Genomic DNA, 14,064 nt, shown 5'->3' on the forward strand with positions numbered 1-14,064 from the left:
TGTATGTGAGTTAGGTCACTGATTCCGCACACACATCCCGTGACGTGGTACAGTCGGCGCCCAGTTTACAGGTGAGGGAACTGAGTCACGGAGCACCAAGGGCAGGGCACGCAGGTCGTAAGGACTGGGGTTCCAGAGGCTCTGCTCCCACCCGCACACCCTGAGGTCTAGCTTTCAGAAGGCCGTGGCCTCTCTGCATGGACCCGCCTGCTAGCCATTTGGTGAGGTCATTGGCCCCTAAGAAAAACCTGTTCAGAGCGACCGGTGAGGAGCCTCATTCTTCCTGACGTGTGTAAGCTGCCGGGGGGTTGGGGCATAGTGCTCCGCGCCTCCCTGTCCACGCAGAGCCCTGGGGACCCTCCTCCTCCATGCAGACCTCCGGGGCCTAGTCAGGGAGGGCCCCCTCACCTGCACTGCAATCCAGGCCTGAGAGTTTGGGCCGATGGACTTGGCCGTTTCCCCTCCTGGCTTCTGCCTTGGGTCGGGCTCGCAGCGCCATGGGCCCCGCGTGTCTGCCCCTCACTGCCACAGCCCCTTCACATAAACTGGGGTGTGCAGGGGCAGGCGTGTCCCCGCAGTCACCCACGGTGTCCTTGCGACACTCTCAGTGATGGGGTGGCGGCGGCTCCCAGCATGGCTTTTCCGGGGGGGGGGGGGGCCTCTGTCACCAGGGCGCCTCCCCTTTGCGCCTCAAGGGACCACGCGGAACCCGCAGCAGGGCTTCTCCCTGGCGTCGCCTGCTGCCTCTGAGATTAAAAGACCTGCCGTCGCCTCCCCATGCGGGCCTGGCCCAGCCCGGCCCCCTGAAAACCCGGGGAGCCCCCGCGCGTGAGCCAGGCCTGCCCGGCCGGCCGCACCCAGCTGCTGAGCCGGCGTCTGTCTGTCTGTCTGAGCAGGACATTGTGCACGCGGGCAGCGCCCTCTTGGCGCCGGGCACCAGGGCGGCGTGGGAGCACATCCAGCGGAGCGAGGCGGGCGCGGCGCAGCTGCTGAGCCGCTTCGAGGAGTACCTCAGCAACGTGGCGCGCAGCGTGCGGGGGACCTACCTGAGGCCCTTCGTCATCGTCACCGCCAACATGAGTGAGGCCGGGGGCCGGTGTGGGGGTGGGCGTGCTCCGTGGCACCCCCGGCTCTTAGGGAAGGGTCAGCGGCTCAGGCCTCCGTTTCCGTCTCTGTAAACTGGGGACATCGGACCCTGTTTGTCCAGGCTGCTCACCGGTGACTCCCAGAAACGCACACAGCCTCCCGCGCCCAGGAGATCGGGGTCAGGCACGGGCGGAGGAGGCGGGTGTCGCCATCTCAACCTTGACGGTCCTCGGGCCTTTCACAGCCAGGGTGGGCCTGGGGGTCTGACCACGGGCCCAGCCCCCTACATGCACTCAGAGAGGCCCAGGCCCGGGGGGACAGGGTGGCCTGGCACTGGGGCAGCAGGCAGGGACAGTCGTCGACACAGCAAACACCTCGTGAGCTGGGTCCCCGAGCGCCCGGGACATGCTCCTCTGGGGTCAGGGGTTAACCATTCCGACTCCTCCTTGGGGAGAAGGCCCCAGAGGCAGCGGCAGCCCCCACCCAGCCCAGACTGCTGGTGGAGCACCTGGGGGCTGTGCGGGTGGGAGGGTTCTCATTTTCTCTGCACGTGTGGGACTGCTCAGACAGAACCAGGGACGGTCCCTTCCCGGGGTGGCCCCTTGACTTACCCAATTATCTATCGCTGGGCAGGTCTATAACCCATGGCGTCCCTACCAGGGAGGGGAGGGGGCGCGCGGTTCACGAGTCACGGTGTCCCTGTCCCGTGCTCGCCTCTGGAGCTGCCCGTGAGTCCCACCCTGATGCTTTTCGGGTGCCGCGTGTCCCCCTCCCGCTTAGGAACCCACTGTGTCACCTCAGCGGGTTTAGAGAGCTCAGGAGGACAGCAGGTTCCGGCCCGGAGGTGTGGGCCAGGGGCCGCTGTTGCTGACGCTGCAGGGGAGGCCTGAGAGCCGAGTGTGACAGAGGCCGCTGTCCCCACAGTCCTCGCTGTTGACATCTTTGACAAGTTTAACTTCACGGGAGCCTGGGTGCCACAGTTCGAGGACATCCGTGATGACTTCCCGAAAGAGCTGGCGTCCCCTGTCTTCTTCTCGGCTGACTTCTTCAAGCCCCCGGAAAGAAGAGGTGAAGCCGCCGAGAGGCCCTGGGGCTCCTGCCACCCAGGGGCGGGGCTGCTCTGCAGGGGGTCGTGGCTGCGGGGGTCACAGCGGAGCGAGTCCTGGGGTGCATGGCACAGGCCTCCCTGAAAGTGCGGGCTGGCCAGGGCGTTCGCTGTGTCAGACCCAAGTGGCGACGGTGGGTCATGTCCCAGAGTCGCTTAGGCGTCCCTCGCTCAGCCCGATGTCCTCGAGGGCTGTCCCCGTGCAGCCCGTGACACACACAGGCGTCCGGCCCCCCACCTCACACTGGGGTTCCCGTTGCAGAGGGCCCCGCAGGGAGGCCCGGCGGTCGGAAGGCCGCCCCGCAGACCCCACGCCCCGGTCCCAGCCCCGAGAGGGAGGCCCCATTCCGGAGGCAGAAGAGGCACCCCGAGGAGCCCGGCCAGTTCGCCGTCGCCCTGGTCGCCATCTTCCGGACCCTGGGGCAGCTGCTGCCTGAGCACTACGACCCCGACCACCGCAGCCTCCGGTAAGGCCCGCCGGGCGCGCAGGGAGCACCGTGTGCAGAGGGCTCGATCCCTGGTCGGGGTGCGTCCAGGAGGCAGCCGGTCGATGTGCCTCTCGCATCGATGCCTGTCTCTCTCTCTCTCTCTAAGTCAATAAACATATTTTCTGGTGAGGATTTTAAAAAATCTCGACCACCCAAACCTCTGTGTAAGGACATGCCTGCCCTGTGGTCCCCCTCAGTCAGAGGTCCTGGGCCTGCCTGGCGGGCCCTGCCCCGGTGTTTCTGCCGGAGACGCCCCTCGATGGGCGCCATCGACACCCCGGCTTAGCCGTGCGATTCCTGCCCAGAGGGTCCGTCCCCAGCACCTGTGGTGGCATTCGGGGCGCTCGGCAAACCCTGGCTGGAAAACCTGGGGCCGTCCCGAGGGGCTTTGCGGCCGCGGGTGGGGCCGGCGCACACGGAGGCTTTGCTTTTTCAGCCTTAACGTCTGGTTCCCGCTGCTTCCGCGGGTCTTCGTGCCCACCCCCGCTAGCCCCGGATGGGAGCCCGCCCCGGGGGGCATTGTTCCTGCAGCGTCTGTTCCGGGCACGGCCGTCTCTGCCGGTGTTCCTGCTGTTCTGCGTCACGTTCTGCTTGCCCATGACGTCTCTTCGTTTTTAAAGTCCACAGTCCACCTCTGACCCAGAGGTGACCCACTCCCTGAGCGTGCGACCTCTCGGACAGAATCTGCACCAAGCCCCATGCGGCCGCAGCCCGGGCTTGCCGCTGCGGGGCGTCCTTCCTGCAGAGACGTCTGTCCCGTGTCCCCAGCACGTCTGCACGCAGGGGCTGCTTAAACAGGGTTCTCTGAGCGCCGGCCACTGGGCCCTCTTTCTCGCCGCAGGCTGCCGGGCCGGCCCGTCATCAACAGCCCCGTGGTGAGCGCGGTGGTGTACAGCGAGGGCGCCCCGCTGCCCAGCCCCCTGGAGAGGCCCGTCCTGGCGCAGTTCACCCTCCTAGAGACCGAGGAGCGCACCAAGCCCGTCTGCGTGTTCTGGAACCACTCCCTCACGTAAGGGTGACGCCGGAGCCCGGGCCGCCACCTCCTACCCCTGAGCGCTGCGTGCCCACATGGGGCTTTGCCGAGGCCGGAGTGTGCCCCAGGCCCCCGCCCCCACTCCACGGGGGGAGCATCTCCTGGGGTCTTCTCTCACTCTCTTACTCCCTGTCCAGCCTCTCACGGGGCAGAGGCTCATCCCGGGGCCTCAGAGTCCCTTACAGGCACACATGCGCACATGCATGGACATACACACATGTGGACATACATGCCTGGAAACACGTGTACACACAGGCCAACATGGAGATGGGCTACTCACCTGCAGGACTTCCAAGGCATAGCAGCCGACAAGAGCCCAGTCTGCCACCAGGCACCAGGGGTGGGGGCAGCACTCAGAGGCTGGGGCCCTTCCGCTGACAGTGGGAAATCCCAGATGTAGGGGTTCCCTGTGTCAGCCGGGGTGTGTGACCTCACCTGGCCTGCCCACGAGACCAACGTGGCAGCAACTGCGCTGGTTTTACCCCTGGGAGGCCAGGCGCCTCAGCAGGGTCCCCGCCCCCATGCTGGAAGTCGGGACAGAAGTTGGGACCGCTGACAGTCTGGTCCTGTGCACCAGACATTCCCCCACATCGAGGTTCCACGGGGGCGGGGGGGGCTGCCCTGCGCGCTGGCGCCCCGGGGCCGAGTGAGCGACGTCCGGCTTCGCTCCCAGAGACCGATTGCTGGTCTCTCCCTCGTCCTGTGCTTCCCGGAGTCTTATTAATGAGCAAGTAGCAGCACCCGCACCGTGCGGACGCTGGGCTCCCGCAAGAGCGAGGGCAGGGCCGCGTTCATGCGCGGGGCCTGCGGGAGGCACGGTTCCCCCCGTCGTGAACTCTTGGCAGACACACAGTCTTCGACCTCACATCCCGTTTTACAGATGAGTGAACAGGGTCAGAGAAGGGACTGGATCTCCCAGGAGGGCAGGGCTCCCTTTGAGCCCGAGACCCCCCCACCCGTAGCAGCTGGTTGTTCGGGGTTTCCCACCAGGGAAACGGAGGGTAATTGGGCCCTGCTCCCAGGCAGCGGCCGTAAAACGTTGCACAGCTGGAAGACGAAAGTCTGAAACACACGGGAGATGTTATTTCCCAAGTCACCTAGACTCGAGAACACGGCTGTTCTCGCAACTGGCGAATGTTTCCGACAGAAGGGCGTGTGGTGGACCCACATGGTCCCGTTTGCCTTTGACTGGGAGACAACACACAGGCCCTGAGCGGCCCAGGGCTCGCCAGCCGGGAGGGGCAGAGAGAGTGTTCACGCGGCCCCAGTGACAGCGGCAGCTGTGGCCCGCACAGCGGCTGACAGTGGCGCTGGCCTGGGACACAGTGAGGGTCCCATCCCCGCTTTCCTCCACAGCCCCAGTGGGATTGGAGGCTGGTCGGCCAAGGGCTGTGAGCTACGGTCCAGGAACCGGACGCACGTCACCTGCCAGTGTGGCCACACCGCCAGCTTCGCGGTGCTCATGGACATCTCCAGGCGCGAGGTGGGTGTCGTCCCCACAGGCAGCCCTGCCCACCTGGCCAGTGTGTCCGGGGCTGGAGTCTCCCCAAACCGGCCCCCTCCACAGGCTGTATCTCCTTCCAAGTGCTTTGGCCAGAATCTGTTGGCATTTCCATAACAAAACCCCCTTAGAAGGGTTTTCAGAGGGACCAGGTTGTGAATTAAAAGCCCCAGACGGCAGACCCTGAGCTCCGACTGAAAAGAGGCTCCTGGACCACATGCTCACTTCAGAGCGGTCTGTTAGGTGGTGCTGTTTCTGCCCCGCTTTAAATCTTAAGGGAGAAAAGCGGCGGCTGGCGGGGACAATGGCGTGTCTCCCTTCAGCGCCACACGTGCTGGCCCCAGAGGCCTTGCAGACAAAGGAGGCTGGTCAGGAGCTGCCCAGCCGCAGGCGGCTAGTGTGTAACCCCTGGCGTTTCCGAGCCTGGGAAAGCCCTGACGGGCAGCCCGGGCCACCTCAGTGTGGCCTCCTTTTCGGGCCTGGTTGTCGTCCCCGGAGGCCAGGCCATCGTCCCTCTGCAGGGCTCTCCGGTGTGCAGTCACCCACGTTTCTGTCACGTCCTTGGGCAGGGGAGGCGGCCATGAGCGGCTGCCGCTGCTGCCACTGGGCCTCTGGGTGACAGGAGGATGCCGTGCCCTTGGCCTTGCCAGGCAGAGGCACGTGGGAGCAGGCAGCACCAGGCCCCGGCGTGAGGGCTCGGTTACTCGTGGTCTCGGTCCCGTGGTCCTGGGGGTTTTCCCGGCCGGGAAGCTGGGCAGTGCCAGGAGCGGCTCATGGGCCGGGGAAGCCGAAACCCAGGTAGAAGTGGACAGTCGGAACCAAGGCTCCAAGCACCGGGGCACCTCAAAGCCAGCGTGCGCTGAGTTGCCCTCCAGCTGTGGGGACGCCCTAGGGACGCAGCCCTGCCCCGCGTGACCCAGGCAGCCCCTGCTCACAACGCTCTCCGGAAGTTACCGGAGAGTGGGAGCTTCCTGTTCCCCAAATACCAGAACCCCGCGGGCGCCGGGTGGTGCACAGGGCGGCATTTGGCGAAGTGCGGGCAGCGGCGGCCGCCACGGCCGTCTGCCTTTGGGTGAGCCGAGCTGTTCGGGTGGTCTTGTCCCGCCCAGTTTCTGTCCTTGGCGCTTCCGGCCCCTGCGCTGGGGAGCCCTCGCTGCGAAGGCGCCCTCAGAGCTCGGCCCTCACGCTCTGCTGTCAGTCACCCCCGCTCCCCCCGCCCCCCGCAGCACGGAGAGGTCCTGCCCCTGAAGATCGTCACCTACACGGCCGTGTCCTTGTCCCTGGCCGCCCTGCTGGTGGCCTTCGTGCTCCTGGTGCTGGCGCGGACGCTGCGCTCCAACCTGCACAACACCCACCGCAACCTGGTCGCCGCGCTCTTCTTCTCCCAGCTGGTCTTCGTGATCGGGGTCACCCAGACGGGGAACCCGGTGAGCCCCCCGCGCCGCGCCGCCCCGCCCTCGCCCTCCTGCCCGGCCCCGCACGCTGTCTGAGGCTGATGCCCTGTCCCGTGGGAGCCGCAGGGCAGCTCTTGGGGGGGGGGGGACGACCCTGGGCCTGCCAGGCAGGCTTTGTGCCCAGAGGGGTCTCCCTCGGGGCCTCCACTTGCGTCACCTCTGATCCTTGTGACCAGGCCCTAGTGATGTCCTCAGAAAGCACCGTCCCGTGTCAAAGCCCAGAGCCCTGTGTCCACGCCCCTCCCCGTTGGGCAGCGTCTGCCACTCCCCGCACTTCCTCAGGAGTCGCGACCGTGTGTCCCTGAAAGCCCATGTGGCTCCAGAGTGGCAGAGGGGAGCCTGGACCCGAGGGATGGGGCAGAGGAGGGGAGGGGGGTGCTGCTGAGAGAGAGCACAGTCGGGAGAGGGTGGGAAGCAGCCATGTGACCTGGTTAAATATGGGGTGCCTCGGGCCACCCCGGGTTGTGTCGGTGCACGGGGTGTCACCTGGCCTCTTGGGGTGTCATGTGCTTGTGGGTGCTGCGCGGCAGTTGTCCTTGGGCGACCAGAGCGTACGGGAGCTGCGGTGGACCTCACGGGAGCGTCCCGGCCGGCCTGCAGGTGCACTGGGAGGGGTAGTCGGAGGGTGGCCGCTGTCCTGGGAGACCTGTGTGCACGCAGAGCCCGTGGCACGCGCTCACCAGCCACGGGCGTGCAGAGGATCGCGTCGCAGGCGCTCGTGGCGACGGGCGCGGTGGGGAGGCCGCTGTCCAAGGAGTCTGGGCGCCGGAGGGGCAGCTGGAGCTGCCGGAGACCCAAGCTGCTGTCCTGTTGGGGGGCGGGGTGGGGGGCCGGGACAGAGACCGCTCCGGAGGGGACGCCGTGAAGACGGAAGAGAAAAGCCGGAGGAGGGAGGGTTTGGCGGCTCCAGCTGCCCTCGGCTGGTTTTCCCTTTTACCAGGAGGGTTTTCAAACTGCAGGGGTGGCAGTGCCAGGGCGGGGGGCAGGTGCAGGTGTGGACGCTGTGCCCCAGGCTCATCTCGTCGGCAGCTTTGAACCCGGCCAGGCCCGGGCGGAGGCGTTTCTCCTCGGGGTGAGCGAGGTGAGGGACCTGCCCGAGGACACACGGGTCACTGCACGTGGGGTCACGTGTCTGCCACTGCACGGTGGCCCTGATGGCCTTCAAAGGATGTGAGGCTGGTGGACTGTGCCAGGAGGTCATGGGTCGCTGTCACCTCATCCTGTCTGCCAGGGGGATGGGTGGGCCACCACGCTCCCAGGGCCCCTGCTGCTGACGCGCCGTCCTCTCTCCATCCCTGGGGTAGCAAGGCCCTGCCAGTTGTCACCGTATTTAATTCCCAGGTCCCAGATCCTGGAGGCCTCCCTTCTCTGCCCCTGGATCCCGCATCCCAGACACAGGCACGAGTGTCAGGTGCCCCCGTGGTGGCATGGTGGCTGGAGCGGGCGCTGTGTTGGGTCGTTTGCCCTCCGGGGAGGGCTCCAGGATAAGTCGGGGACAGGTGGGGACCTGGTCACGCAGAGCCCAAGGGGTGTCCCCAGCAGCAGCCCATGTCGCGCTGTGGGGGGCGGGCAGGGTCTGCGTTTCAGGAAGGTGTCCTGGGCGGCGGGGAAGGTGCAGGCAGGAGCCCGGGTGGCACCTCCTCGCTGAGTCTGGGGCGAGGAGAGGGCTGAGTCGGGGAGGCCTGCAGCCTCCAGGAGGGGACGTGTATGGAAGGGCACCACTCAGCAGGGTGGGCACTCACACGGAGCGCAAGCCTGGACGAGGCCGGACACTCCTGGGGGCTGAGACCTGTGTGGGAGGCGCCCCCACACGGAGGGGAGAGGGTCTGTGGGAACGGGAGGCCCCAGGAGGAAGAGGAACGAGAGGTGGGGCTTTGCGCCTCGCTGGTCGCTGGTCTGGGCCTCTAGCCTCCTCGTCCGTTGCAAGCAGGAGCCTCAGCACCCTCAGGAGGCAGCTGGGTGCCCTAAGGGGGGCAGGCAGGCAGGCGGGCAGGTGGGAGGCACCGAGAGGCAGGTGTGGCAGGCAGACAGCGCCAGGCCTGGCCCAGAGGACAGAGCCAGGAGCCGGGTGACAGGTCCTCCGCAGTTCCTCTGCGTCAGGCCAGGGGAATCAGCCCCCACCCCCACCCCTACCCCCGCCTGTGGGCCTTATCAGTGCATCTGACAGGTCCCTGCTCTGTAGGAGGCCGCATAGAAGCTAGTGACTCACTCCAGAACCCTTCAGGTTGCCTCTGAGTGGTCTCCAAGGAGGGGGGCTGCAGGGGTGGGGGGCAGCTGCTCCTTGTAACTGGAGACCAGGGTAGGAGGAGGAGCCCCCACCCCGCCAGCCCCCAGCACTGACTCGGGAGGGAGCACTGAGAAGGCGGAGCAGAGGAGGAGGCCCGCGCCCACGGAGGGCGTGGTGCTGCGCCTGGTTTTCAAGGGCTTTCTGTGCTGGCCTGCCCCTCTCGGGGCGCGCGGCTGCTCATCTCCGGGTTAGCGCTGGCGGGCTCCTGTGGTTTCTTGGGCATCGGCCTTGTTTCTGCTCTGCTTCTGGAGAAGAGAGGGTGTGCACTCAGGGCTGAGGGCTGCGCATGTGGTTAGATTTTAAAATGTTGTACTTCTAACACTTCTTTTTATAAAAAGAGGGGTTTTATGGGTTGGCTTTTCACATCGCTTAAGGCAACAAGCCGCCAACTGCTCACTGGTCTATAGGCCTTTCCCAGAGCCAGCGGCGCTGTGCACGTGGGAGCCAGGGCGTTGGGTGCGGCTGCCCCCAGCCCTGGGCTCACCCTGCGGCCTGGCTGGCCGCTCTGCCCACCGCTAACTGCCCGTTGCCCGGCAGTGTCGGTGTCTGAGGCAGTAACCTGGCGTTCTGCGTCTCTTCTGCTTGGGGCCCTCTCTGTCCTGTGTTTGACAAATGTTAATCCACAGAGGTCCCTCCCTCACCTCCAGGATTGTTGCTGGAGAGAGCGTGGCCCGGCAAGGCTGGCGTGGCAGCACGTGGCACTTGTGCTCCCAGTGAGCCTGGGCTCTGTTGGGCTTCCCACGGGGCACCCCGACCTGGCCCCAAGCAGAGTGGCCTCCACAGGGGGTCACAGTGGCCTTCTCGCTCTCCTCACCCTCCTGTGTCTGTTGGGACCCCAGTGACTCCTTGGTGTAGACCCTGAGACGCTGGGGGGGCTGGGCTGGCGGGGCAGCAGCAGGGGCTGGAGCCCTGCCCAAGGGTCAGGGGCGGTGGACCAAGGCCAAGGTCACGGTCCGGGGCCCTCAGCCTGAGCCGGCCACCTCCACCACGTTTAAATGCCAACATCAAACATCTGGACCCCTGCCACGGAAATACAGGCTCCCAGCTTCCACGGAAGACACGGGCGGCTCTGCCCCCCTGTCCCCCCTCGGGCTGTAGAGGGGTCTCTGTCCCACATGGGGGGACCTGAGGCGCCGGCCTGTGGGCGCTCAGCCGCGCTCGGTGACTAACTCGATACCCGTGTTAAGCCCTACAGACCCTCATTTGCACTGTGGCCTTCCCTGCGCCCCTCCGCCCACGGGGCGGGGCGGGGCGGGGCGGAGGTGGGGGCGGGGCCCTGGGGCGGGGCGGAGGTGGGGGCGGGGCCCTGGGGCGGGGCGGAGGTGGGGGCGGGGCCCTGGGGCGGGGCGGAGGTGGGGGCGGGGCCCTGGGCGGGGAGGAGCGGAGGTGGGGGCGGGGCCCGTGGGCGGGGCGAGGCCCTGGGCGGGGAGGAGTGGAGCTGGGGGCGGGGCCCGTGGGCGGGGCGGGGCCCTGGGCGGGGCGGGGCCTGGGGCGCGGTGAGCCCCGGCGCTGAGCAGCCCCTCTCCCTGCAGTTCCTGTGCACGGTGACCGCCATCGCCCTGCACTACGTCTACATGAGCACCTTCGCCTGGACCTTCGTGGAGAGCCTGCACGTCTACCGCATGCTGACCGAGGCGCGCAACATCGACGCGGGGCCCATGCGCTTCTACTGCGTCGTGGGCTGGGGCATCCCGGCCGTCGTCACAGGTGAGGGCGTGCGGAGCAGCGCCACCGGGGTGGCCGGGGCCGGGGCCGGTCACCAGGAGGGGGCCGCGTGACATCGCTGACACGGGAGCCTGTGTCAGGTGAGCCAGCGCCCCTGGGCCCAGGCAGAACGGCTCGCTGGCCTCCCATCCCTTCTGCCCCAGCTCAGCCCACTCCTTTCCCTGCCGAGGAGGCTCCAGCCCTGCACACTCGTCTGCTCACATGGGTGTGATCATTCAGTGCCCACTGCGGGGAGCTGTCTTCTGTTGAGTGTGGGCTCCTTGAGAGCTGGCCTGGGTCTCATCAGGGTTCTGTCTCTTGCTCCTAACAGACTAAAATTCTGTCTGCTCGCTGCATGGATGCGTGATGGATGGTTGGATGGACGATGGGGGGATGGATGATTGATGGGTGGGTAGATGAGTGAGTGAGTGAGTGAATGGAGGGACACATTAGCAGAACTTCCTCAGCACACTTGTCACCGAGTACCAGCAGGTCAGAGTTTGCCTCCCTAACTAACCACATCCGAAAAGACCCTATTTCCAGATAAGGTCACTGCCACAGGTTCTGGAGGCTCAGGACATGGATGGACAGATCTTCCTAGGAGATGCCACTACAGTAGGGGACGGGGAGAGGGTCTGAGAACAACACCCCAAAGTCACCGAGGGTCTGAAGCAAGGAGCCCTGAGGGGTGCTCCAGAGGCCTCATCTGCACCCAGGGGCTTGTTACGATAGGGACGGTGCCTGGAACAAAGCTGGTCCCTCCGTGTGGGCACAGACCCAAGGCTGGGGGCTCCCAGCAGTTCAGGAGGTCGCCCACATTTTATGGGTGGCATTCAATGACTTTCCCCTGTTCACTTCACAAAGGCTTGTGGCCCCTGGTGGGCATGAGTGACCTGGGAGGGCCTTGACCAGGTCAGGTGGGGGGGCGGGGGGCGCGGGGGGTTGGGTATCTGGAGGAGGGATGACTTTTTCTTTTTCTTAAGTATATTTTATTGATTATGCTGATTTTGCTATTACAGTTGTCCCAGTTTTTCCCTCTTTGCTCCCCTCCTCCTGGTACCCTCCTTCCCTCCAGCAATCCCCCCCCCCCAACCTTACTTAGTTCATGTCCATGGGTCGTGCATACAAGTCCCTTGGCTTCACCCTTTCCTATATTATTCTTAACGTCCCCCTGTCTGTTTTGTACCAACCAATTATGCTTCTTAGTCCCTGCACCATTTCCCCATTTCTCCCCCTCCCCCCTCCCAGCTGATAACCCTCCAAACATTCCCACACCTATGATTCTGTTCCTGTTCTGGTTTGCTTAGTTGGATTTTGTTTTGATAGTTGTGAGTTTGTTGCCATTTTATTGTTCATAGTTTTCATATTCTTGTTTTTCTTAAGTCCCTTTGACATTTCATATAATAATGGGTTGGTGATGATGAGCTCCTTTAGCTTTACCTTGTCTGGGAAGCACTTTATCTGCCCTTCCATTCTAAATGATAGCTTTGCTGGGTAGAGTGATCTTGGTTGTAGGCCCTTGCCTTTCATCACATTGAATACTTCTTGCCAGTCCCTTCTTGCCTGCAAAGTTCAGAGAAATCAGCTGAAAGTCTTATGGGAACTCCTTTGTAGCTAGCTCTCCTTTTCTCTTGCTGCTTTTAAGATTCTCTCTTTATCTTGAACCTTTGGCATTTTAATGAGGATGTGTCTTGATGTGGTCCTCCTTGGGTCTAGCTTGTTTGGGACTCTCTGTGCCTCCTGGACTTGTATGTTTATTTCCTTTGCCAAATTAGAGAAGTTTTCTTTCATTGTTTTTTCAAGAAGGTTTTCAATTTATTGCTCTTCCTCCTGTCCTTCTGGCACCCCTATGATTTGGATGTTGGCACATTTGGAGATGTCCCAGAGGTTCCTAAGCCTGTGGGTTATTCTTTATTTTACTTAATGTGTTTTTCATCTCTTCCTTTATTTTCTTGCTATACTCAGTGAGTTCTCTGAGTATCCTTATCACCAGTGTTTTGAACTCTGCATCTGATAGGTTGGCTCTCTCTGTTTCATTTAGTTCTTTTTCTGGAGACCTGTTCTTTCATTTGGGCCATATTTCTTTGCCTCCTCAATTTGGCAGCCTCCCTGTGTGTGTTCTGTGTATTGGGTAGGGCTGCTTTGACTCCCTGTCTTAGTAGCCTGGCCCATGTAGAAAAAGCACCTGTAAATTGTGTGGGGCGGAGCCTCAGGTAGTTGCTAGGGCGGCAGAACCAGCTTCCCTGCTTTGTGGCTGTGTGGTGGGGCGGGGGGGGGGCTCAGAGAGGGGACAGTGCTGCTGCCTGGCTTCTGGCGGTTCCCCCGGTGCTCACCCCGTTTCCAGTCACTTCACCCCCGTCCCGTGTGCAACTGGCACCCTTCCAGCTGCTGCCCTGGTGGTGAGTCCCGGAGTGGGCGGGTTTGCATACATTCTAAGTCTGTGCTGGCCTTTTAAGCGCCAATTTGAAGCAGTTTCTTCCACTGCCCCAACCCCCACTGGTTTTTACAGTCACAGGTAACGGGACTTATCTTCCCGGTGCAGGAACCCTGGGCTGTGCGCTCTGGCCTGGGGCTGGGAGCACTCGCCCCTAAGGTGTCCCTCCCGCCTCTTTCACCGCTGCCCCTGCCGCCTGCCCATCGGGGTGAACAGGGTGAACGTGGCTTCTTTAAATCCTTGGTTATTGGACTCCCACGCAGCTTGATTTTCTGATGGTTCGGGATGTTACTAGCTCTGCGATCTGGTTGTAATTCTGTGGTTGCGCGAGGAGGCGGAGCGTGTCTGCCTGCGTGTCCGTCTTGACCAGAAGCCTGGGATGACCTTTTATGTGACATGTTTCCGCTCCGCACTTTCTCCCGGTAAACGCCCGGTCTGGGCACAGACACCACCTCCCTGTCAGGTCACAGGCCGTGAAACGCGCCGCCGCCCCCGCCGCAGCTCTGGGATCTACATTCAGACGCCTCACAGTCCCCACTTGCTTTAAAACGTTTTATAAAAATACTTGTCTTTTGCAAAAGAACTCGATTCCCGGGGGCCTTCGGGCCGTGACGGAGCTGCTGGCTGACGGCGGCTGCTCCTCAGCCTGGGCTCGTGCACGCGACCTCGTCACCTCTTCCCGCCTGGAGGTGGTGACCCCGCTGTCTGGGCGGGGACCCTCGGCCTCTCTCCCCTGCCTGTGTGTGCGGTCCCCTTGGGCGTCCCCTGCAGACGGGGGGTCTCCACCCAGGCCCTGCGAGCGCCGGCGGCCACGCCTGCCCGACAGCGGAGAGGAAGGAAGGGAGGGCTGTCGGGGCGCAGGTGCCTGTCCCGGCCAGGACCCCTGAAATTCAGGGTGGGTGGAGGTCGCGGGGAGGGTCGTGCGGGTCACACCTGCTGCTCAACGAAGTCGGTGCCGAGCCCGAGGTTCAG

The 14,064-nt window shown here is 64.0% G+C and overlaps 1 protein-coding gene across 1 annotated transcript in view; it reads left to right on the forward strand.

Moving 5' to 3' along the window:
* CELSR1 (cadherin EGF LAG seven-pass G-type receptor 1) overlaps positions 1-14,064 on the forward strand; it is a 112,719-nt gene that overhangs the window by 90,905 nt on the left and 7,750 nt on the right. The window contains exons 19-25 of the mRNA XM_090272255.1: positions 897-1,080; positions 2,011-2,154; positions 2,454-2,658; positions 3,521-3,688; positions 5,069-5,195; positions 6,440-6,640; positions 10,487-10,661. Coding sequence (XP_090128381.1) covers positions 897-1,080; positions 2,011-2,154; positions 2,454-2,658; positions 3,521-3,688; positions 5,069-5,195; positions 6,440-6,640; positions 10,487-10,661 — 1,204 coding nt within the window. The remainder of the gene's footprint in view (positions 1-896; positions 1,081-2,010; positions 2,155-2,453; positions 2,659-3,520; positions 3,689-5,068; positions 5,196-6,439; positions 6,641-10,486; positions 10,662-14,064) is intronic.

The sequence above is a fragment of the Furipterus horrens genome, unplaced genomic scaffold (assembly GCF_987537825.1).
Source record: "Furipterus horrens unplaced genomic scaffold, mFurHor1.1.pri manual_scaffold_4, whole genome shotgun sequence".
Taxonomy (NCBI): Eukaryota; Metazoa; Chordata; class Mammalia; order Chiroptera; family Furipteridae; genus Furipterus; species Furipterus horrens.